General features: G+C 37.3%; 1 protein-coding gene across 1 annotated transcript in view; it reads right to left on the bottom strand.

Moving 5' to 3' along the window:
* Positions 1-26,488, bottom strand: part of LOC131162284 (uncharacterized) — a 33,669-nt gene extending 7,181 nt beyond the window's left edge. Inside the window, exons 1-2 of the mRNA XM_058118593.1 lie at positions 25,909-26,488; positions 5,695-5,819 (exon numbers count right to left, since the gene is read on the bottom strand). Of these exons, the coding sequence (XP_057974576.1) occupies positions 5,695-5,819; positions 25,909-26,158 (375 nt within the window). The 5' untranslated portion in view covers positions 26,159-26,488. The remainder of the gene's footprint in view (positions 1-5,694; positions 5,820-25,908) is intronic.
* Between the last annotated feature and the right edge of the window lie 445 nt (positions 26,489-26,933).

Genomic DNA, 26,933 nt, shown 5'->3' with positions numbered 1-26,933 from the left:
CAAGATGAACCTAAGAATGTTGAAGAAGCTTTAAGTGATGACTCATGGATAATAGTCATGCAAGAAGAATTAAATCAATTCAAAAGAAATAAAGTATGGAAATTAGTTCTCAAACCGGATAACCATTCAATCATTGGAACTAAGTGGGTATTTAGAAATATTAAGGATGAAAATGGAATTGTGGTAACAAATAAAGATAGACTTGTAGCTCAAGGATACAACCAAGAAGAAGGAATAGACTATAATGACACATTTGCTCCCATAGCTAGAATGGAAGCAATAAGAATACTTTTAGCTTATACATCTCATAAGGAATTCAAATTGTATCAAATGGATGTAAAGAGTGTTTTTTTAAATGGTTTTATAAATGACGAGGTATATGTAGCACAACCACCGGGCTTTGAGAACATTCAAAATCCTGATTATGTGTTTAAGTTAACTAAGGCTTTATATGGTTTAAAACAAGCCCCTAGTGCTTAGTATGAAAGACTAAGTGGATTCTTACTAGAAAAGGGGTTTTCTAGCGGAAAAGTTGATAGCACCTTATTTATCAAAACTAAGAAGGAAGACATGCCAATAATTCAAATTTATGGAGATGATATCAAATTTGGTGCAACTAATAATGATCTATGTAAGGAATTTGCTAAATGTATGCAAGAAAATTTGAAATGAGCATGATGGGAGAATTAAACTACTTCACAGGTTTACAAATTAAACAAGCCAAGAATGGAACTTTTATAAATCAATCTAAATATATAAAAGACATGCTTAAGAAATTTGACATGGAAAGTAGTAAGCCCATAGGAACTCCCATGAGCACCTCCATAAGCCTTGACAAGGATGAAAAAGGAAAACTGGTAGATATGAAATACTATAGAAGTATGATAAGAAGTCTATTATATTTGATAGCTAGTAGACTGGACATAATTTTTAGCATATGCATGTGTGCACGATTTCAATCCGCTCCTAAAGAATCTCATCAAATAGCTGTGAAACGAATCCTAAGATACTTGATAGGAACAACTGATTTAGGACTTTGGTACCCTAAGGACACCGGATTTGAAATGATTAATTATTCAAATGCCGATTACGCAGGATGCAAAATCGATAGAAAAAGTACAAGTGGTACGTGTCATTTTCTAGGATGATCTCTAGTATCTTGGTTTTCAAAGAAACAGAACTCTATAACTTTATCTACTGCTAAAGCTAAGTATGTAGCAGCAGGGAGTTGTGCACAAACATTGTACATGAAACAACAATTAAATGTGATAATACAAGTGCGATAAACATTTCAAAAAATCCAATATCACACTCAAGAACTAAACACATTGACATAAGACATCATTTCCTAAGAAATCACGTGCAAAAAGAGGACATAATGCTTTAATTCATAAATACAAACGACCAATGGGCGGACATTTTCACAAAACCTCTTCCAGAAGAAAGATTTATATCAATTAGAAGAGAACTTGGTCTATTACACAATAGAGAAGTTGTTTAGAAAGAATACAAAAAGAGAAAAGGAGAAAAATAGAAATTTCTGGGAAGTCGGGCAACTGAGTCAGAATTCCCAGTCGACTGACAAGCCTCTAGGTTGCTGAATTTCATTTTTCTGTCAGTCGGGCGACTGACTCAAGAGACCCAGTCGACTGGATCATCGGGGTTTATAAATTTTTAGCGCGAAAACCCTAAGTTTCTTCTTTCCAATCAACTAGACTCTGCTCCTCCACTCACCCAGAACTCTTCTCCTTCATTCCCCTTGATTCTAAACCCAAAATCCTTCCTCCAAACAAATAAAAATCATCTACCCACATTTACCCATTTCGGATTTCTAGGGTTTCTGCCAATATTCATTCACAAATATGCCGAGAACCAAACGGGCTCCCAATCGAGGTTCTTCCTCCAGCCAAGAAGAAGATAACCTAGATCAATGGTTGGTTACTCCGCAAGCCAAACAAAGGTATCATCTTCATCTTCGTGCAGTTGATCCCATACTTGGTAAGATAATTGACACCGCTTTCTTCGCAGACAATTTTCCGAATATTTTACCGATGTTCAGGGCAATAGATTGGAAAAATCTAGCAGTCTATCAAGCAAAGGGTCTATACCCTAATCTTGTTAAGATTTTCTATGCCAACATGACTCAAAATCAATCGGTTCTTTCCTCCAAAGTTAGAGGCCATAAAATTTCCTTAACTCCTCAAACCTTGGCCCCAATTCTTCATATTGACCGAGGTGACTTTGAGTGTCCTACATTTTCCCATACTTGGATTATGGATCAAGGATTCACACCCGAGGAATTCTTACCTTTGATCATGATAGAAGCACCCAAACAATTCAGAACTCCTCCCAAGTACACTCAGTTGAACCTTCAAGCTCAGATTCTTCAAAAAATCATAATCTACAACATCACACCTCAGATCGGATCACATGATTACATGTCATATGTAGATTGCTTCATCATGTGGTGTCTTTTGAAAGGAAAGAAACTTGACTTGTCACATGTATTCAGTTAGTTTATGTTTCGGATTGTATTTCAGTTAGTTTTTTTTTTTTGTTATGTATCTCAAGTTGCCTATGACATTATGCATGGTCTTAAATTTCGATTTCAACTCAAATTTCGAAGCTCCAACAGTACGGAAATTTCGATGGAAATTTCGATTTCGATTTGAAAAAATAACAGAAATTAGTATTAAAGCATGGAATTCTTTGTGAAACTTTAGAAATGGTTAACAAACATAATAATATAAGTTTTAGGACTAATATATTACAAATTAAATACATCTATGTTTTGTATGAGGTGGAAAAGTTGTAAAATAGTATGTATATCAAACATATTTGTAAGATAATATACATTAAACATATTCAGTTAATACAAATGAAATTCATAAATCATTTAAATATTATTTATTATACAAATCACGATAATTTATACATGAATGGTTAAATAAAATGTTCTGTAAATTTATTTTTTCATATAACTTCAAAGAACTTGTAATAATCTTTTGTTTCGATAAAATAAATAAAAATAAATTAAGATAGAAATTTCACTTCACTCCTATATTTCTCATTTGAATTCTGACAAAATTTCATCGTATGGTAAATATTTTGATAAGTTTCGCTAAAATTTTGAGATTTCAATAAATTTTGGATGATTAGTTGAAATTTCGACGGAAATTATGCAAGACGGAAATCGACTACCATTTCGATTTCGAGGGTGACGGAAATCGGAAATTTCGACAATTTCGTAGAAATTTAAGACCATGACACTATGTACACCTATGCCTTTCTATGAATATCATTTTGTGTGTATGACTTTGTGTCTACCTTGGACTTTTGATTGCTTATTATTTTCTCTTTTTGATTTATGTCAAAAGGGGGAGAAGGATTAAGCAAAATTGAGATATTAAAATTGAAATATATGATGAAATATGAAATATATTGATATAACAAACGAAGAAATCTGAAGTTGATACTATTGAATGATTATTGTATTTTCAAAACATTGTTAAAAATATGCTCATTGGAAGGGGAAGCCTTATCAAATCTCACTCACTTTTGCTCCTTATTTGTCATCATCAAAAAATGGGAGATTGTTAGCCTAATATGGCTTACTAATCTTGTTTTGATGATAACAAATATAAAGTCATTTAACATATTTTGTTGCAAGTGATGAAACTTCAGGAATCAAGTCATTAAAGCTCAAGTTCAAGTGAATACAAAGCTTATTGCAAGACTCCGTGAAAAAGATATGAAAGCTTGAAGATCATGAGAGCATGAATATCAAAGAGAACTTGCTAAAAGCTTAGAGAATTTGAAGCTCAAAGACAAGATGGACTAAACAAAGGACAAGCATGAAGACTCCAAGCTTAGAATGTGTTTTAAAGTCTTAAGAGAGTCTCTATGTAAGTACTTCATTCAAATGATGATTTGATTGGATTTGAAACTCATTAGGAATTTCATTGACTTAGAGACCATGCTTTGAAAAACCCCGGAAAATGCTTTTCAAAAGTCTTAAATTATTTTGGGGAAAGCAAAAGAGTAAAAAGAAATTGGAAACAAAATTGAAAAATCAATTGTTTGGTCTTTCCAGGCTACTGACAAGGTTTTCCCAGACGATTGACAAATATTTAAACTAATTTTGAAACAACCAGAGAGGACCTAGGCGACTGACTCGTGTGTTCCCAGTCGACTGACTCGTTCTGTCTTTGAAAATCTCAGTGTTTTATATGAATTTAGGCGACTAACTCATACTTTCCAGTCGACTCACTCTTCGAGATTTTAAATTTTAAACGAGAAGTTTCCAAATTTGATTTTTTTGAATTCTAAATGTTATAAAAACTTGGGAAACACTCCAAGTCACTTGGGGAGCACGAAATACTTTTGATTAAACACCTATAAATACCCCCCAAGGCTTAGGATTCAAACACACCAAGCAATTACAGCAATCAAATTTTCTTGCTCTCAAAACTCTCAAAAGCTTTCTTGTGCAATCACTTTCTGAATTTCTCTACTAAGGTTTGATGGGAATCTCTTACAAAATTCTGAGCCTACTTTGAATTCTTTCAATCTAGAAAGAAAGTTCACGGTGATATACTTCTAAAGGCTTCAAATTCTTTCAATTATTGTTTTGAATTGAAGTATATTCTAGTGCTTAATTGTTGTACTAATTAGCTCTTGTTGAGAGAGTCTTTGCATACCAAAACTTGTTCTTGTTTTGTACATGGTTCAAGTTCTTGAATCGTTGTTGGACCAAGCGTGGGGTATTATTTGGAGAGGTGAACTCCAGCCTATTGAAGGAGAGATTGTAAGGTTGCTCCTGCCCATAAAGGAGTGGTTATAGTGGAATCCTTGGAGGGTTTAGCCTAAAGCCAGGACGTAGGCAGGTATAGCCAAACCTCGTAAAAACTCTCTTCTTTACTCTCATTTAATTTTCTGTTTATATAAACTGCGTGGTTGGATTTTAATTTTTTATTCTTAATAACTACGTGAATTGAAAATTAAATAAACCAAGGATTAATTTGATTTTGGGATTGCGGAAACCGAATGAAAGTACGTTAGTTGATCAATACAAATTGCAGAAACCATAAGGGAGTACGTTGATTGGTTAACACCCAAGACTTATTAATTGAAAGTTTATTTAAAGATTGAGTTTTTGGAAGAGTGTTAAAAGTTTGAATTGTGTTTCATATTGAGAAAACAGGTACACAAATACAGGGCTTCTTATCAGCAAACATATATTCTCAAACTCCACTTTAAGTTACAAAAGTGCTGAAACTTTGACAGCATTGCTGAATTCTTTATCTATTGTGGATTGTGTTGTAATTGTGTTGATTGGATTGTGTTGAGGTGTTGAACAGGATATTCAACTTGGTATATACATTCATAAAGGTTTAACAAAGTTAATTTTCCGCTGAACTTGTAATTGAAAAACAACTTTACTCAAGTAGTTGCTGAACTTAAAATAAGTTAAGAAAAATCAATCAAAAAAATTTTTAAAATCCCAATTCACCCCCTCCCCCCTTCTTGGGAATACACCTTCTTTTTCAGCTCTGGTTGTAATTTCTTGCTTTCAAAGGAGAAGGATGAACCTTCATACATGATAAAGAGCGATTTCTAAAACATCATTAATCACACCCTAATGTTTTGAAGAAATAACAATACTACAATCCTTGCAGGAAAGAAATACATTACCTGCTCCCGCCTAAAGAGAGTTGCTCTAACTTCTCTCCAGTCCAAAATTATATTGGATTTGTTTCCATCAGAAGAATTATTTCGTTTAGGGCTATCTCCTCCAGGAACAAACCGATCACCATTTCCTGAAATTATACTCAATTTTCAACTTGCATATCACATCAATCAGCAATTTTAGTACTTACGTGTTGCATTGTATGATGTATTGCAAGATTCAGTAAATTTTTTTAAGACTAATGGATACAGGAAATGAAAATTGCAAATAATAACTTACGAATAATGTTCATCTCCATGACAGACCAAGTGATAGACACTCAAATATACACTCCAAACGTGTCACTTTATAAATGACTTTTTTACATTTTCTGGATAACCAATGTGAAGACAATCATCAGTTATTAAGCATTCACCAGACTTTATAAACTCAAAATTTATAAATATTTCCAGTGTTAATTACCAAAGAAAAAAAAAATGTAGGATCCACACTCAACCATTTGCTTGTATAGCATCAATACAAATTGAAACATCTGCAAAGTGACTGTACACCCTCAGGTTCAAAACTTTAAAACTAAAAATTACAAGAGAGATGGGCTTGGCCTATTGGTTCTTCAATGAGGCAGGGTTCTGCAATCACTATATAATTATTTAATGTTCCCCAAGCATCAAAAGCTGCAAAAATTGTGGAAGTGTCATTTAAAATTGCATGTGTTGCCCAGTAAAACAATTTATTTACCATAAAATTCAAAAATCTGCAAAGCAATCAAGAACATCTTAATTTCCTATAGAAATGACTGATAGAAAGACAAGCCTCACAGCAGTACACCATGTTTGCAACCAAACTACTGATGAAACCATACGTCACCAATACCTTCTGCCTTTCATGTTCAACATATTGTATAGCCACAAGACCATCTATTTGCACGAGTGTTTGTAATGGAAAAGCTAATAACATCAAAGGAAGCCTTGTACCCTCTTCTGTTAGATCAAATCTACCCATTTTAGTCCAACTAAGGGGCCTTTGTGGTCAATAAAATAAATTTTTTACCTTATCCCAGAGGACTTTCTCAACTAGAATTGCAAGTGTCTGAAGCCATGGAGTGCAACTGCATAGGATCGAGTTCTAAGAGAGGCCACTTCTCCTGAAGGTTAGAACTGCAACTAGATATTTGCACCCAAGGACTAGCATGACCAGCAACATTGAGTAAATCCTTTATAGACCTGCTCCCTGCTTCAATGCAAAATCTCTTTGCAAATGAGCTTGTGAGTTCAGTGAAGGGGCAAGCAACTGAGATTCTAAGAAGGGCATACGTCGAAGACGGATGATGATGCTGATGAACAATCACAAGAACTTCTTTTTTTGCAGTGATTTTTTTTCCCTGCTGTTGCTTTGATTTCAACTACTTGATGTAGCAGCATTCTTTTTTTTCTCTTTATGATGGTTGTGGAAGGATGTGTGGATGGCAGTGAGCAAAGGGAGCAGTAGTGGGGAAATTTTTCTCACAAATTTTTTCTATAATGAATTTAAGATGAGAAAAGAAAGATGTGGTGTGACCAAAGGGAGAAATAAAGGAACCGGATCGTGAGAGAGATTTGAATACTAGGTTTGGCTCTCATGTCAAATAATGCAGGTTGGAAGAGAGAAATTATGGCAGGATAGGAATAGCAAAAGGAAAACGTGAATGAAAGAATGAGAAAAGAAGGAAGAAAGGGAGACATGAGAGGAGAGAACGAAAAAGGTATAAAGGAGAAGGGCACCGCTCCTGAACACAGAGTCATAAATTCTAAATTTACCAAAAATAGTACATGCTAGGGTCTTTTACAAACAGAATACGCTTTTAAAGGAAAAAATTACTAATATCCTAAAATAGCCTTTGTAGTGGTGCACTGTTATGGCAATTATGTGGTTGTTGATTGGAGAGGAATGCCAAAATCTTCAAAGGCATGCCTACTCCCAAGAACTTGCTTTAGAGTAGAGTGGTTTATCTTGCGTCCCTGAGGGCGCCAACAAATGGTTTCTTTCATCATGTTTCTCTGGAAGGCCTAAAGAAGCATTGGTTGGTTTTGCTTCATTCAGTTGTCTTGGTTTTGTTTTTCTGTGATCCAATAGCTGGTTTTCTTTCTCTTATTTTGTAAAGTGATTACACCTTGTTCTCCTTGTTTTATACTACTCCTTTGTTGCAACCTCTTTTCTCTTCTAATTTGTTTATCAAAAACAAATCCTAAAAAATTGGCTGAATATTTTTTCCCTAATAAAGAAATAGGCAAAATATCATCAAATATGATCCAAAAAAAATGGCCCTAAAATTCTCATGAAATAAAAATTTTCTAAATAAATTAAATTACAATTATTCCCCATAGAAAGTAGGTAAAACTCATAATATATGTTGGGCTTCGAGGCTATAATTGTAATCTCCTTCAGCACCACCAAGTCATTTGTTTTTGAGAATTTCTTTCCTGAGAAAAAGAGAGCTTCTACAGTAGCAAATCAAAAACAACTCCCCCCCCCCCCCACACAAAATTAAAATATTAAAAAACATAAATAAAAATGCCATAAAAATGCAATATAAATGTGTTTTCATTACAATAAACTTTTTTCTAACATAATTTTTTTTATAAACAAATAATTATATTAGAAAAGATAAAATAATATACAATAAGGATAGTAAGGCATCTTCCAACTAAAAGGAAAGCAAGAAACAAAAAAATAAAACCAAAAAATGATCAATACAAATCTAGAAGGGTAATGAATAGCTGCACACCAGTCCCTTTGCAAGTTGGTCAAAGGAATGCCCTCTAAACAAAATATTCGCTCTAAGGGAGAGTACCAAAAACACCCCCAGTGTTCCATAAATGTACAAAAGAAAGAGAAGAACCTTTCAAAAGTTCAGTATTACATCCCAAACAAATACACAAAATCCACAAACAACACATTTATCTATAATGCGTTCCTCAGGGTCCATTTACATAAATCCCTAAAGAAGAGGAGACATGAACTCTCCAAACATGGAAGACAACCCACTATTCCCCAAAAAACACAAAGTACTTATTCCAAACCTCCAAAGAGAAAGAGCAATGCAAAAACAAATGAGAAGCATTCTCATCTCTTTGATAACAAAGCACACAAATGAGGGACTCTAGTTCAAGGGGGAGAATATTAGGAGCATGCATAAGATTAACAAAAAACAATTTGCAGACTCAAAAGAATCCAAAAATCAGGATCTATGATCCCACCCCACTGAAATATGAAAAGAATCAAGAAAATTCATCAAAAGAATAAGACCATGAGTCCCACTATCGCCTAAGCGACAAATAAAATCAAATGTCCAAGAAGGTAAATTCCCCTACGCAAGAAGGAAATTAACGATAGAAACAGCATATAGAGATTAGATTAGCAATAAAGATGAGAAGAAGATTGAAAGAGAAGCTTTCCAAATCCAAAGTTCTTGTCCAAACAAAATCCTCTCTCACTGGTACCAACTTTGTATCTCAGCTGTTGAAAAACAAATGCGGCACACGCAAAATAAAATTTCCAAGGTCTGGCATAGCTAATGTTAACCCCGGCTTTAGCATTCCGCCCGTTTTGTTAAGCCCATTCTACATATCAGCACTCACTAAGAAGACACTTTTAAATAATAAAATGCCCAGGCCCAACGCTTCCCATTCCTTAGACCTACAAACCATATCCCACTAAATGATCATTCTAACTAAACCACACCAGACTATAAAACCCCTCACTTATTTTCTAACTGACAAACTACATGCACTGGAATCCTGAACAAGGATAATAATACATAGAAATAGACAGAATACATACTGAATTTATTCTTTCATTATTCATTGGCATTTGAAAATTGCTGTTCAGGCAGCTTCAGCCAAATTTCTGCCTCTGGAGAAAGGATCCCTCACTTCCAAGCCCTTGATAAGAAGGCAAGGATTGGGGAGTTCCCAAAATGACCATTGAGAAAACAATTGCAGTGAAAGATAAGGCGGAGGACAAGGTTCAATGCTAAGGCTGAAGGGATGAGGTCGAAGCTAGTTGGCACCAAGGAAGGAGCAGTTTTTGAGTTCTGAGCTTCGAAGCAATACCAAGAAGCATGAGAAGAACAACAGCCTCATCTAGGATTGATGGTTTCAACCTTTGCAAGAAGGTGATCCCCAACATGCCGCAAGAAAGTACAATTACCACAGATGGGTGACTTAAGTCCCTTCAATCTGCACATAGAAGGGAATGCTCAAGAAGAGAATGCTAATGGGCATACCTCTCCCCCTGGCTAGGAGCAGCCTCGACCTGAAAGGCTGTCAACCTAGAGATGATCTTCTTACATTTACTTCTCTTTGTAATTGTCTCTGGGTCTGAGCCCTCCTCCCCCTTACCCCTCTATTTTTTCATCTCGTTTGTATCGTTTTGGCAGCATGTCCAAGTGGTTATCTGAATTATTTATTTGCCACTAGAAACATAGGAAAAGGGATCTTGATACTTGATTTGCTTACTCCTCACCCTTGCCCTCCCCCCCACCCCCCACCCCCCGGCAGGGGCCCCCTGACCAAAAAAAAGGGCTCCATCTATTTTGTATCATTTTGGTGGCATGGCTGAACAGTAAGGTGGACTACAAATCCCTCTTCCTTGTTCAAATCAGGGCATCGCCTAATAAGTAAAAGACCTGAAATCCCCATCATGAAAATATATTTCACTGAATTATTCATTCACCAAGAGCATGGGAAAATGAATGTTGATACTTGCTTTGTCCTAAGAAGCTGGGGGTTTTCTAAAGGGCTATATATCCTTACATGGTAAGAGGGCTATCAAAACTTCCCAATTCCCTTGTGCTACTAATGTAGTGTCTATTGACTAGGCCTTTAGATTGTACAGTTGGATGGAGAATTTAAGTAGTTGTGCAAGGTTGGAAGATACTTTGCATTATTTGTATGCAGACTCACAAGAGTTTGTATTTAATTAATATTACACTAGATAATAATTAGCTCTTTTATACTGTACAGAGTGAAAAAGGAAGTTCTTCTCTGTAACCAGCAACCATATAGTCAAAAATGTAATAGACTAGCCCCCAGGGCTAAGCTCAGGTGGTGGAGCGATTTCCAGGGTGTGCCTCTCACGAGGTCAGCAATTAGCCACCCGGGATCGATTCCGCTCTGAGCTCCTGGTTTACCCTCCTCGTGGTGATGTGGGGCCGGATCCACGGGGCGTGGGATTAGTCGCTGGCCGGTGCAGTGGACAGTAAAAACTGACACTGTTGACGGTAGGCGGATACCCGGACGAATCCAAAAAAAAAAATGTAATAGACTATCTCCTCACTGTCACTGTGAAACAATCAGAAGATAACAAGGATTCAATCAACTAAGAAATATGGTTATGCGCTAGACAGTGATGTATTTTGATTATGTATCGTTATGCTCTTTACTAATAATTACTAAAGGTAACCAAAAAAAAATATCTTATTATTCCAACATGTTCCATTTGATAACACTCTCTTGCTACTTCAATGAATGTCACTGTATATCTTTCAGAACTCTGGGCTACCCCAAAAAAAGTAAAAATTAAAAAGAGAAAAAATAAAATAAAATAAAAATAAAAAACATCAGAAACAACTCAAAATAATCATCGTGCCTTATCAATTCAATAAGGAAAGCCAATCATGCTGAATATCCGAAAAGACAAACCCCCTGAAGTTCTCACTACCCACACACCATAGAGAAGCTAAGCAGTAAATGTCCTCCCAAACCAATGGAATGAAAATTTCTTCCACGAAAAAATACGCGTGTTTTGTTCCGTCCACAGATCCCAAAATACAGCAAATAGGGCACAATTCCATAAATCTTTACCTTCCATATTTCCTGCCAAAACTAGCAAAATGAACAGCCAAAAACTCCTCCACTATCACTGGACAAGCCCAAGATTCCCCAAAGTAATTAAAATAGCTTGTGCCAAAATCCTCCAGGGGCAGTCACAATGCAAGAGAAGATGCGGAACAGTTTCAGAGCAATTAAAACAAAGCACACATACATCCAGAGAGTGAGCCTTTAATGGTTTCCTCATCTATAACAAATTATTCATACTGATCCTATTAAGGACAACCAGCCAGAGAAAATCTTTGATTCTAGTGGGGACTTTGGCCTTCCAACTAGTTTTATGGAGAGGAAAAGAAAAACTAGAGGTAGTCAAGAACTCACAAAAAGATTTTCAGGAATGAAACCCTGATGGATCCAAATACCAAGAGCGGCCAACAGCTTCCAAAGAGACTCAGAAATTATTCAACAAGACTAACAAGGAGGAATCCTTTATCTCCCTATCATTGAAGGGTCTCCTGAAGTGAAAATATCAAGAAGGTAAAGGACCACCCGGCTCCACAATAAAAGAAAAAATAGATCTAAGGCCTCATTCTCAACTTCATTGTTCGTTGCTTTGAGCTCAAGCCAAAAAGCATTCTAAGTAATGCTTTGCTCTAGAGAACACCGCCTCTTCCAGCTCTCCTACCTCATGTTCATTTAGCATGGTGCATCCCAGCAAGAAGTCAGCAAGGACTGGTGCTTCCATGGTTGATCTAGATTTATACTATAACCAAATTTGTTTAGCTCAAACAACCACTTAATCAATCTTCCAAAGGTCTTTGTAGAACTTCAGCATTCTTTCCAAAGTCACATGGGCATTGACCATCTTTTATACTCATTGATATCACAGCTTTACCACCTTAGCACATGGTTAATATAAAAGATGACTCCAGTCATTCCCTGACAAAATATCGTCCAACTCAAGTTTGATCAACAGAGATGGTGATCCAAGGGACTACTTAAGTTCTTTGAAGACCCTCTGTTCACTTGAATCCTAGAACCTTACTGAGCAAGCTAAAGAATGGAAGGAACTTCTCTGCTGCCCTCAATATGTATCAACTTAGAGCAGCAATTTTGCCTGTCAGATTCCAGGCCTCCCATGGATGCTCCAGAGTGAAGTCATATCTAGTAAGGGATATAAATTCTCTAGGTTTGCTTCAATTCCTACTTTCTTACAATGACACATAGGAATTTTCAGGGGAGATCCCAAAGGCGCATTTGACTTAATTAAGCTTCATCCAGTATTTCGTTGCCACCCTAAAGTAGTCTTCCAAGTCCTGGTCTTGGATATGTCCACCAACTTGGCTTGACTAGCATGTCGCTGACACAAGCTTCATATTTCTCCTATTCCCTGAAAATCCAATTTACTGACCACTCATAGGTGGCCCCACATTTTTGAGTTTAAAGAGAACAACACAATAACAATAAGTCTACCTTCGATGATGAACATCATCTTTTTCACATCCTCTAGAACTGAATATCTAATTGTAGAACAAGAAAGCATCCATAAAGCTCAACATCTTATGCCCAGGGTTAGCGTCCATGGGATGTTCATTTCTGGTGAAAAGGAAGCTATGCTATCCTTAAGGCAAGGCATGTTGAAATTCAAGAAAATGATGCAGCCCCTACAATTTGTTAATTGCAACCTTAATTAATACAACATCAGCAACCCAATGGGGGTAGCTTACCCCCTTATAACGCCAGAATTTAAGAACGTTTGGCCCTCCTTATCAATTGCTTTGTTGTGCTCAAAGCAAAAATGTCCACATCCTCTGCTTTACCCAAGACTAGAGGTCATATCAACATTACCAATGAATAATAACACCCAGATAAATGTCGTGCATATCCTCAATCCATGCAAACACATCAGCATCATGCCCGAAAAGCACGCTAGTTCTTCCTCCTAGGCTTGTTGCAAACCAAACCCAACTTGCGCAGTTCTAGTTGGATCTTGTTCATTCAGTTTGATTTGCTTCAGCTCTTCTATCAAGAAGTCTTTCACCTCTAGCACCCTGCTTCTGGCTGCCTCAAGACTTTGAACAGCTACTTCTTTAGGGGTGCCATGTAACACAATCTAGCCATCAATCAATCTTGGGAATCCTAGCGCCTTGTCAAATTGGCGAAAAAAAATGGCAGTCCGGTGCACAAAGATCCCATGTATGCGGGGTACGGGGAAGGGGCGTTGGAAACTTCACCATTTTATGGTGCATTGATGTGATTGCCCCCAAAGAAAGTTCAACCTAGAGCTTTGTAAATTTTGGGGTTTTCACCACTACGAAAACCACCACATTGCTGGCCTTACTAGGGCAGTCCCTAACAACAACTACAAAGAGGTCATCTTTTAAGGTTGCACCATATCACCTGTGAATCTGTGGAGGATGGTTTTCACCATCTTCAGGCAAGAGAAGATAATATTTATCCTGTTGAAGGTATCCTATGTCTATAAATTGAAATCCCTAGAGATTCTCGTATGAAAATGAGATGAATAACCAACGAGAGATAAAGCTGGCTCAGTTTATTCATTTGGAGTTGTCAAGCCGCTATGGGCACATGAGGCATATCCTCCTATAGGGCCCGCTGGAGATCAAGCTGATAGAGTATCAGTCCCCATAATCATCATCATATTTCTTCTCTTTCTGATATCGCTCAAGCTACCCAACAAATCCCCAATGAACCTTAATAGATGAGGCTCTATGTGTTAGAAATCGGTGTCATGCCCATAGACTCAATGAATATATGCATCCACTAGAGGTGTTTAGGGGAGTGAATGCTCAAACGCCTTCCATGGGCTGCAAGTTTGTTTGTATTGTACCATTCCTTCCTCTTCTTATCTTTCCTCAATTCAGCTACATTCCTAGCTTGCATGGTCTCCTCTACATTGAAATACTTCTTTGCTCTCTACAAGAGCTCAGATCTTTAGGAATCTCTTAGAGAGGAAGAAGCTGAAACTAGACGGGTTGGAGGTCATACATCAAGGCAGCCACTGTCATTGGTCCGAGTTAGTTATCTCTAAGGCTTCAACTTTAAATTGTCTAATGTATTCTCACAGAGATTCTCAATGCCTCTGTTTGACCTCAATGAGATCGGCAAAATTTTTTATATCCTCCTCCAACTTATGAAATGGTTAATGAACAAATCACAAAGCATACAAGGGTCAGCCTAAGACCAGAGTACCACCCCCATCTCCAAAGATACACCAAGAGCTCTGCACATTATTGTTCCAGGTGCTCCATGAAGAACAATATCTATCCAGCCACCATTGTAGGATTTCATGGTCACCATTTAAAAATCCTGGGGCGAGGCTTCCTTCATGATTTCATTGTTGAACAGCTTTTAATAGAGAGACAAGCACTTAACACCAACATATCTCCTTGAGTGCTTTTCTCCCAATCAAAAAAAAAAAAAAAATAGTTCTTTGTCAATCACGAGCTCCTTTCATGACTGACATTTGGAAGGGTGTTTCGAGGATTCATGACTACCATGGCCCTCCAGAAATTTTATTTTCGTCTAGGAGCTTGAGGCACAATGTTATCCATGCTCAGTTCATGGTGCGAGTAGCATGAAGCTAATAGATTTTTCACTTTTTGAGCTAAAATCCTTATTGGCCTTTCCATATCTTAGAATGGGAACAATGTGCCCTAGGGTGCTTGCATAGATGTTGGATTGATCCACCAGCTCCCTAAGCCATGACAAGACAGAAGGGTGATCATCTTTGTCTTCAATAGTTGGATCACTCTATGTTTCAAAGAAAACCAGAGCAAGTCATGACTATTCATTCAGATTCATAGAGCCATTCGGGTTCATAGAGCCAAACCATTGACGCTATTTTTCGTCAATGGTCAAATTGGATTGGTATTTATGGTGAAACTTGCAAACAAAAGACCAATAGGATGACCAAAGATGATGCTATAGAAAAACCTTCCAATACTCAGTAAAAGGATTGCAAAGGCTTAAGTTAGAAATAAATGGATGAGAATAAACTTGCCTTAGGGTGACCATCCCTTTAAACAGACAATCTATCATGGAGGTTTCAAAAGTGGCTTTTTTTCCCAAGTAGAGAAGATGAAGTGGGTACCATGGCAGGTCACGGGCTTTGGGATGTGGCAGTAGGTTGTACTAACATATTTACAATCCAAGCCTCTTTCCATCATATGTCCATGTGGTCTAGGGATGGACGATCCCTTGTGGATAATTCTAGGCGACCAAGTTTCATTCAGAGATTTAAAAATTAGGGATTTTTAAAAATTTATTAAATCTGGATATTTTAAAAGTTTAGATAATTTTGCATTATTGTGCATATTTTAAGTGCTTTGGGATCATTTTGTAATTATTTGTCTTAGTTGGAGTTCTTCTGTAATTATTTGTTTTAGTCGTAATGCTGGGCATACAAGTACTCAATTTGTATTCTATAAACAGTTATCTAATTTGAATTCAGATTTCCAGACTGGGTCCCTCTCTCTCACTCTCATGCAATCTCTTCCTTTCCTCTCCTTCTTCCTTATCCTTCCTCCTCCCTTCTCTTCTCTGTTATGTTATATTTTCTATTCTGTCTCTGATTTCTGATCAATCTCTAATATCAGCTTTGTCTCTAACTTCTCTTCTATCCTGCTGTTTTCTCTTCTTCTCCCCTGCTTTTTCTTCTTCTACTCTTCTTCTTTCGGTTTCTCTCATTCAATATGTTCACTGTCCTAAATCAATTTGTTATGAGAGCCACTTTGATTCCATACCACAACCTTTCACTGATGAAATTTTCCTTTACCATTCTCCAAAATAAACACACTGAAGCCAACCCTTCAATCCAATTGCGTATTACAGTTGTTGTCATGGACCAGAGAAGTCCCACATAGCCATATGAAACACACAGACAGTTGGGCTTTCACTGTTCAATTCAGCATATGCAGCTTTCCTCCAAAATTACAACTGATGCCATTCATTTTGATACAGCCTTTTGTAAGGAGATTTTTGCAATACCTCCAACACCATCAAAAACAGAAACCCCTGAGACTCACCTTCCCCAGAAGTTTCATCGTCGTTCTACCACCAAAGAAGCCACACATGCCACCTGAGGATTTCCAGTCACCAACCCTTCAGCTTCTCACTTTGCACTTTGACGCAACACCTCCACCAACAGACTCACCACCCTTGATCTACCAACAGCCGTAATACTGTCGCCGGACGACCATCACTACACACGCCCCAAGCAGCAGCAACGTGCATGCAAAACAAAGACAGAACCTTCTGCAAATTCCAGATTGATGCTAAATTGGTTCCAGCCATGAGATTTTGGGTTTTTCCCAGAGATTTTGATCTGCAATGCAATATTTTGATTTTGGACACTTCATTTTACAAACATGCAGGACATTTTCTTCTGAATTGCTAGAGATTGGACTGCCAGTGTACCATCATCATCTTAAAGAGTCAATTGTTGATGCAACATCAAAGAATTAGACTCTGTTCTGCATTTTCCTCCTGGTACCAGATTCAGACATGTTCCTTGTTAGTTCTTTTTGTGAAGACTTGAGAAATGGGGAGGTCAGTTTAAGAAAATGGCATGACTAAGCTGAGACGTGCTGCAAGTTTTTTGCTGAAGAGTCTTTCGTGAGTAACAAAAATCCTTAATCTCCTGTCTTGGAGTGTGCTATTTTGAGTGTTTTTATTGGATGAATTAATCTGCCAGCATTCAGATTGAGACTCATCTGTGCATCCTGAGCTATTTTGAGATTTACTATGACATACTGGTTTTGCTTCATGAGATTTTGACAATGATCTGAAGAAATTCAACTGCGAGTGATTTGATATTTTTTTTTTTGGCAGAAAATTCAATACTGTCAGCACCCATAGTTAGTTTAATTCTAAATTCAGTGAAGTATCAGCAAGAAATTCAGAATTCTTTCTTTTAGATAACAAAAACTTCATTAATGCAAGAAAGAAGAAAAAATTACCAGAAAAAGAGTACAAGCCATCCTCCTTTACAGGAAAAAAAAAAATCATTCACATCAATGCTGCCTTCCAATCCCTCTGGATATTGGACAGTGCAACGCTCTTAAAAACCCCAAAGAATAATCCCAAAATGCACCCAAAAACAAAACTTTCTTCCAAATCAAATGTGTTAGAAGTCTTCTGATCTCTGAATATCTTCGTATTCCTTTTAGGCCAAAGAGTCCACAATATAGAGAAAACAACACAAAACCAAAACCTTTTCCCTTTTTTCTTGTTTCCAAAGCCCCAAAACTGTACTGCTAAGCAAGGTTGTTAGAATTGGGATCCTACATAGGATCGTTGGGAGGGTCTGCAGGATCGGATCGTAGGATCAGATCGTAGATCATAAGATTCTACTTATAATGTAAAATAAATTAAAAATTTATATATTTGGCAATTAATGAAAACTCTCAATAAAATAATTCTAAAAACTTGGTAGTAAGTTTAAGATATTAAAGCAAATTTCAGGAATGTAGCCAGCTTGCTAGGCTGCTAGCTAGCACCCAGAAAGCTTTTTCTTCAACAATTTTGAGCTTGAAAAGAACAAAAAATATCTAAATAGACTGAATTGCAATTGCTCTGCAAAGGACAGACTATTTCTAGCTTATTTATTTAATAATTATAATTAAATAGAAAAGAAAAAAGAATGAAGAGAAGAAGGAAGAAAAAATTGCTAATCTTAATTCAATGAACTGATGCAAATTTCCAATTCCCGCGGTTTTGTCATCAAAGAAGAAGAAGAAAACAGGGAAGAGGACGAACTTTTTGTTAGTCGCAAAGAAAAGAAGAGGAAAAAGAAAGTTATATGCTCTTTGCTTAAGGAAAATAGATTGGTCACTGACTTGTCAATAATAAAGGGGAAAAATAAAAGAGGAAAAAAGTGAAAAAAAAAAACTACAAAGATAGCATAACTGCTACATACCTGCAACTTTAAGCTCTCAGCCTGACTGTGCAACTCCCTATTTGTTGAAGCTCTCTGCTGATCTAAAAGCTATCAGCTGACCTCTACTATTGCTGGAAGAAGGAACAATCCAAGCCTACTGATAGACAGCCTAGAATCTATCCATCAAGAACTCTAAGCTCTTAGAGAGGTTTCAATTTTGGAGGAGAGCTTTCAAGAGATGCTCAGCTGCCCACTTGACTTGGATTGAACAAATCCTAGAACATGCTGGTTATGTTGCTGTAATTTTGATGCATTTAGCCAACTAGACCAAATATTGTGTCTATTGCAAAAGTAAAGTGTTTGGGCCAATAAAAATATATATTGGGCCTTTTCTGTTAAAATATTAAATAGGAAAAATCCACATTCCATTGCAAAAGTAGGATCAGAAGGATCGCAAGTAGGATCAAGATCCTAAGGTTCCAGATAAGATACTACTAGGATCCTACTTTATTAAGATCCTACTTAATATCCGGATTGATTAGGCAAGTATGGACCGTAGGATCGTAGAATCGAACAATCTGGATTGGGATTATGATAACCATGCAGCTAAGAAATCGTAAGTAGTCTTTGGAGCCACCCAATCCTCACCGCTACAAGAAAACAAATTATTCCACAATGCCCTTGCCACCTCACTACGTAGGAATAAATGACAATTAGTCTCACTATGTAGGAATAAATGACACTTAGTCTCACTTTCCTCGCCAAACATCAAATAGATGTCAGGACTGAGGGCCTTACAAGGCCTCCTAATCTGAAACTCATTTTTCTTAACCCTGTTAAGAGCCAAAGGCCATATGAAAGCTTGAATCTTAAAAGGAAAACAGCCTTCCACACTACTTTATTCAGATGAGAAGGACTAGGAATGACAGGTTTAGCCAGACGAACAAAAAAAGACTTTGAAGAAAGAACCCAACGAGTCCCCAATCCAAAGCTTACTATCCCTGGGTTTTGGGAATGAATGAATTCAAAACACAAACAAGAAAATGAGCTCTTCTCTCTCTCTCTCATTGAGACTCTAGAAAAAAAAGGAAGTACCAAGACACAAGACCCCTCTCAGAAGAATAAAATTCAAAAATAGGAGCATCGTACATAGATGAAAGAAGAAAATCTATACAATCGAGGCACAAGGTATTCCAAGGAAGTCTTACTCACCCAAAATATTTTCCCAAAAGCGAACCCTATCCCCAATATCAACCAAAAAACGAGGGAGAGGAAAGAAATAACCAGAAACCTAAGACAGAAATTTCCAAGGGCATTCATGTGAACCAATTCCATCCCCTTAATATCCCACCCATTCCTATGAGTACAATACTTGCTCTTTATTACTTTTTGCCATAAGGAACCAAACTCTAAAGTGAATCTCCATAACCATTTGCCTACTAAAGAAATGCTTTTAGAAACCAAACTACCAAAGCCCAAGCCTCCCTCAGATTTTGGTTTCCTAACCGCTTCCCAACTAACAAATACCTAACCACAAAAACTCTCTCATAAGCTTCTTAGACTCCTAGCTAATTTCATAGGAATTTTAAAAGGATAGGAGTAGTGTACTAAATAGGAATGTTAGGGAAAAAAGCATTGATGAGAATAATCCTGCCACCCAAGGAAATATACGACTTCTTGTACTCATCTAGTCTCTTCCCTTCCCTCTCAAGAACCAGATCCCAAAAAGCGACAAATAACAAGTTACCCCCAAGTGGTTTGACTTTGAATTAGAAATAGTGATTAGAAATTGAAGACATTTTAATTTGGGTCAGCATTTTAATATTTCACAAGATATAAATTTGGGAAAAATGTGACCTAGGCTCCTATGCTTTGTCTTGCGGATATTGCTTGTTTCAAAGGAAACTTTTCCAAGAGAAAATTCATAGATTGGTTGTTTTATCTTGACATTTATTTTGAATACAATGGAACACCAAAAACAAAGAGAGCAAGATTTGCGTCTTATAAGCTTGTGGCCTATGTGGTTGAGTAGTGGGATAAAATACAATATTACCAAAGACAACAAGGTAAAACTCAAACCTTCTTTTGGTTTAGAATGAAAAGTTAGTTAATATCATAATTTTTTGCCAAATGTTGTGATGAGATCATCTTCCATCTCAAGAGAAGAAAGAGTTCCTATTTTGGATAACATGAGCTTCTGATCTCAAAGCAGCCTGTCAAGGATGAATTAAAAATTTTGTTGTTATGGACACCACATATTATCATAGACAAGAAATGAGGAAATTGCAAGTGAATCTGAATTCTTAGAACATCCTATCAAGAATGAAACAAAAAAAAATTTTGTTATGGACTAACAGTGTACACATACAATCATAGAAACAAGGAAATTGCAAGTGAATCTAAATTAATTGCAAGTGAATCTAAATTAATTGTTGCCATGGATTATCAATGTGGAAATGAAAGCTCCATTGATTGTGTGGATGATAGACTGCATGATACCCTCCTTGAAGAGTAAGCAGATGCAATAGTTCAAGTTGTAGAAGAGTCCAAGGAGCAGACAAGAAAACTCAATGTCAAAATTGGGATTCAATTTTAGATGATGAAAATTGTTGAATCATGTGATAAGCTTCTGATCATAGGCCCCAAGCCCTAAATTATCTTCTGAGTGCGATAATTCTCAACCTATCGAATTTATCGAGATAGGGAATCTTGAGGATGATTTTGATAATATGTTGATAATTACATGTCAATTGAAAATGGACAATATGTACAAGTCAAATGACTCGTGGATATACATTCCCCACTCTTGTTGCGCCATTCTAAAATCCAAGGTCAAGTTTTCTCTAACATTGGGAGGTTGAAGGAGGGTTGCTTGTAGATAATTCTAGGCAATCATATTTTTCTTGAAGATTTAAAAATTAGAGATTTTGTTTTAAATTGTAGATAATTCTAGGCAATCATATTTTTCTTGAAGATTTAAAAATTAGAGATTTTGTTTTAAATTGTAGATAATTCTAGGCAATCATATTTTTCTTGAAGATTTAAAAATTAGAGATTTTGTTTTAAACTAGTAATCTAGATATTTTAGAAGTTCCATGAATTTAAGATTTTTTTTTGTGTATTTTAAGTACTTTGAGGTTACTTTTTAATTATTTATTTTAGTTGTAATGTTGGGTATATAACTAGAGCTGCAAATCAGCCAAGTCGTTCACAAGCTACTCGTTGCTCAGCTCAATAACAGCTTGTCCGAACTACTAAATGTCATATTAAAGGCACATTTGTTAAATAGGCTAAGTGTTAGGGGGTGGCAATGTAATGTGGGTTAAATGGGGAGGAGAGATGGCTTTACATGTATTCTCCAAGGATTTATAATGGATATCAAATTACTTGTGCTATGGCTTGTATGGTTGTCCTCTTAATTAAATAAAATAAGTAGTCCTATTTATCATTGAGTATGAACATCTCTTGCCTTTATGATCTATTGTTGTTTGTATTAATATTTTCATGGTTACGAGTGGCTTTCGAGACTCATTTAGTGCTCATGTTTTCAGGCTTGAACGTGTAATTATCAGCTGATTCTATTGGGGGAGAGCCTCTAACGAGTGCCGCGTGGCCCTTGATTGAGTCTTATTTGGGGGGTCCGTGACAGTCGGCATCAGAGCACAGCGTATGCAAGCACCATAAGTGGTAAAATGAGAACTTCAAAAGTCCGTAAAGACAGAGCGTATAGAAGCACTTGAGGCAAGAGTGACCAAACTCAAAACCTTGGAGACAAAGTTCTTTGAACTCCAAGGGTTTGTGGCGAAATTGTCAAAAGAAAAAGGCGTGCCAATAAAGCTTGAGGTTGCCAAAGAAAACACTAGAGAAAACCTCTATAGTGTATCTGAGCTTGAAAAATAAAATCGTGGAACTTGAGAAATTCATTCCACATATAAAACCCCTAGAGAAAAGACCAATAGAGCTTGAGGTCTTCTAGAGGAGCATTCAGTAGTTGGAAGCCCTTGAAAATAGGCTAAAACACATTGAGGGCATGATGCCATCCCTTAATTTTCAAGGGAGAGAGCCAATAGAACTTGAGACCTCCCTACTGGAGTTAACTAGAATTTTTTATTTGCTTGCAGAGAATATCAAAGAATCCATTGACACCCTGAAAGAGGAGTTCAAAGAAGTGGGGCGAGCACCAGAACATAATGAGTCAATTTCAGAACAACTTGCAGGAGATGAATGCTAAGTTAAACACGATGCAGGAGATGAGTGCTAAGTTAAATGCAATGGCACAGATGTCTCGAAGGCTGATAACAAATACCAATGAGGGGTCTCAAATTATGGTACTAAAACCTAAATATTTTTTGCAACTAATAAAATTTTTTTGAAATGGTGACAGGTTAACAACCAATTCTCGCACTCACTTTTGATGGCCCACGTGGTAAACATCGGCCAAAAACCTACCAATTCACAAAGAACCTGCAAACAAGGGTTGAGGACCATGAATATTTGATGGTGGAGTGGTCGGAGGACTTCCACCAGACTATAGAGAAAGGGTAATGGTTCACCTTGAGCGCCCACTAAAGTAGGTAGGGTGCCACACCTAGCACCCGAAACGAGTAGACAGGGTGAACGTTGCACATTCTGGTAATTTAACATTGCACTATTGCTGAGAAAGGGTAATGATTCACGCCAAGCACCCAGGAATGTTGGTAGGGTGCCACACCAAGCGCTCGGGAGGGGTAGCAGGGTGTCACGCCAAGCACTAACGGGTACACTGCATGCTCTGGTAAGTTAATCTTGAGGAAAAAGGAAAATGATTTACACCAAGCGCCCAAAAGGGTTCCAAGGTGCCACGCCAAGCGCCCAAGAGGGGTGGGTAGGGTGTCACGCCAAGCACCAAAGGGAAGGCGGGGTAAATGTTGCACGCTTTGCGCCAAAGGGAAGGAGATGATAAGAAGTTCCTTTCATCCATGTAACTCCAAAAGGAATTGAGAAGGGGTGAATACATGTATCTCACCACGATGTGGATAGAGGAAGAAGTAGGCCAAGAACTGGTGCCTACAACCATCCAAGTTGTGTTGGATGAGTAGAAAGAGAAGTGATCTTTTGCACAACGAAGCATCAAATTCCTTGTTCATGTGATTGAGCAAGGTCATATCAAAAGGTATATGGATAAAGTGAGAGCAATTCAAAAATGGAAGATCTTGACGACATTAAAGGAGTTGCGTTCCTTTCTTGGGCGTGCCATCTATTACAAGAAGTTCATAGAGGGATACTCGAGGAGAACAGCTCCTTTAACAAAACTACTGAAGAAGGGTCAAGGGTGGAACTGGACAGAGAAGTGTTGGGGAGCCTTTGATGATTTGAAGGATGCTATGAAGAGAGAACCGATACTTGCTCTTCCAGACATATCATGAAACCCTTTGAGATGCGGGGTTTATACTTGTGGTTATAGAGAGGGTTTCAAAATATGGTATGTTTAAACCCGCACCGAAAATAGTGTTCGACAAAGGAGATGACATAACTATTCTTCAAGAATGTTGTGAAGTATTGGGGTGTTCCCCAAGATATTGTCAGTGACCGAAACTAAAGATTCACTGGAAAATTTTAGACAAAACTTTTTAGAATCCTCGATTCATAGCTTGACATCTCTTCAAGCTATCATCCATAGAAAAACGGACATATGAAGAGATTCCATGGGCTACTAGGAGAGTACTTGCTCCATTTCGTCAACGCCAATTATAAGAATTGAGTGCAACTACTTGATGTGGCTCAGTTCTGTTTCAATGCCCAAAAGAGTTCAACAACCAACAAGAGTTGTTTTCAATTTGCTACAAGCCAGCAGCGCAGTTACTTCGCACAGTGAATGAGTTGTACAGAGGTAAGAGACCAAAGATGTAGAGGAGATCCTTGCAGATAAATTGTCAACGACGAAGGTCGCCAACAACAACAGTTGGGAGAAGACAGAAAACCTCTAGCATGCCACACAAAAGATTCAAGATTTCATAAACTTCAAGACAACAACAACAGAACCCGAAAACTGAAGACTCCTTACAACAAATTGATGAAGACGTCGATAAAATAAGTGGGGGAGGGTGTTAGGGGGTGGCAATGTAATGTGGGTCAAATGGGGAGGATAAATGACTTTACATGTATTCTCCAAGGATTTATAATGGATATCAAATTACTTGTGTTATGGCTTGTATGGTTTTCCTCTTAATTTAATTAAATAATTAGTCCTATTTATCATTGAGTATGAATATCTCTTGCCTTCATGATCTATTGTTGTTTGTATTAATACTTTCATGGTTATGAGTGGCTTTCTAGACCCATTTGGTGCTCATGTCTGTAGGCGTGAATGTGTAATTATCGGCCGACTCTGTTGAGGGAGAGCTTCTAGTGAGTGTCGCACAGCCCTTAATTGAGTCTTATTTGGGGGTCCGTGACACCAAACCTAAATGTGCTAGAGCTCCGCTCACCTCAATTGCAGTCCTATGCATAAGTACTTCGTCTATATTGTATTAAACAGTTAACAAATAAAAATTTAGATTTCCCTGATTGGTTTTCCATCTCTCTCTCTCTCTCTCTCTCTCTCTCTCAGACAGCCTCTCCCTCTCCTCTACTTCGTCCTTCTTGTTCCTCCTCAACTTATCTTCTCTATTCTATTGTAAATTTTGTTTTGTGTCAAATTTCTGTTCTTTCTCCACCCACTTTTCTGCCCTGCTGTTTTCTCTTCTTCTCCCTTGTTCTTTCTCCTCCTTCTCTTCTGCAGTCTGTTTCTCTTACTCAATTCTATCTCTGCTTCTGATTTTCAGTTCCTGTCCCACATCATCTAGCCAAGATTGGTTGATGTTTGCAACACTCAACAGACTGGTTGATGTGGTTAGCATCCCCTTGATTCCTCACTAATATTATTTACTCTTTGGAGATAAAAAATAATAATAATAATCCAACCAAGACATCCCACACTAAATTCCATTTTTTTTCTATTGTTAGTACTACAAGCTAATTCTTACATCAAAAATTTTTTCTTTTTTATCAATAATTTTCCTGTACATTGTGTAAATAAATGATCAGCATCTTATTTTAAGCTCATAATACTAAATTAGAAGAGGAACCTTCCAAAAGCCAAAGATTATTTTACACAAGTATATGAAGAAACGGTTGACAAGCAAGAAGTGAAAAATGAAGAAATAATATTATGCATATCTCGACTCCGTGAAGCAGCTTTCACACTTACTTCTGAATTAATAAACAGACACCCAAAAAAAAAAAATTCCTCCACTTAACGGCTTACACAGCCCAAACGAAAAACGTGGCAACTGAACTTCTCACTTAATTTTCCACAGTTTTCTGAGCAATCAAATGACAGCTAAACGGAAAAAACCATCGATGCGTAATGAGAAACCAACAGCAACAGAACCGCAAACACGAAATCAAACCCAAATTCGAAAACCCGGTTCGCGGAAAACTGAAATTCACGAGAATTGAAAAGCACAAGAGCTGGGAAATCACTTTACCCGACGAAGACGAATTCCCCCCGTGATTCTTCTTCCCCATGGCTCTAACAATCGACGGCTGACACTTAGAAGGAGAAAACAAAGCAGCAGCCTTGCGCTTCGAAACCCTGATCTCGAACGCCCTGCCATCTTCGACTCCGGAATAACTCAAGTGCCTCGGATTCCAGGAAAGGGCTTTATCGACAAACGAGCTTCGCAGCAGAAGGGGCGTTTGATGTGTGTTCTTGACGTGCACGGACCAGACATCCATGGCCACCGCGGACACGATGGGAAGGTAAGGGATTTCCAATTTGAGTAGAGAGAAAATGTGGGATGGATACGAGGCGAAATGCGAACGAACCAAAGAAGCAATCGGGAAGAGAGAGGGATGGAGAAGAAGAGAGAGTGCAGCGAGAAGAGAGAGAGAGAGAGAGAGAATATGCTTATTTTAACCGAATTATATATATTAATGGGTGACGAATGACGATTGACTACTCCGCCGAAGCAAAAGGTTGTGGATCGATGCGTGCATGTACGTAGCGGCACTATGCAGGAGAGGACGCTAGTGAGGTGGACCTCCTTTCCCATTCTACCCCTCCTCAAGATGATGATAACGAAAACAAGTCTTTAGTTAAATAGAATCATTTTCTTAGAGTCAATTTGCAGTTTTTTTAATTGATATTAGCTATGGTGAGTTGATATGATGGAGATTGATGAGTAGATTTTAAATTTTAAATTTTAAATTTTAAATTGTGCATACAATAGGAGAAGTTTAGATAAGGAGGAATTATGATTCCATTTTAAATTTAAAATTTAAAATAATGTCCCCTTTTATGATAAAGAGTTGTGAATAGATTTTTTTTTTTTTTTTTTATATAGGAACTTCAGCCACCAACAAGCACTTTCGAATCCCTTGGTGTAGCACCAAATAATTAAAAGTTTTGGATTTGAACAAAAATAAGTTCAATGCTTTGGCACATATTCTCTTGAAAAAGTTGGATAAGAAAAAAGAAGTGTGTTATTTAAGGTAATGTTTGACAACATAG

The sequence above is a fragment of the Malania oleifera genome, chromosome 8, assembly GCF_029873635.1.
Source record: "Malania oleifera isolate guangnan ecotype guangnan chromosome 8, ASM2987363v1, whole genome shotgun sequence".
Lineage (NCBI taxonomy): Eukaryota > Viridiplantae > Streptophyta > Magnoliopsida > Santalales > Ximeniaceae > Malania > Malania oleifera.
The sequence above is the reverse complement of the archived record's forward strand: the minus strand, read 5'-3'. Positions and strand labels throughout refer to the sequence as shown.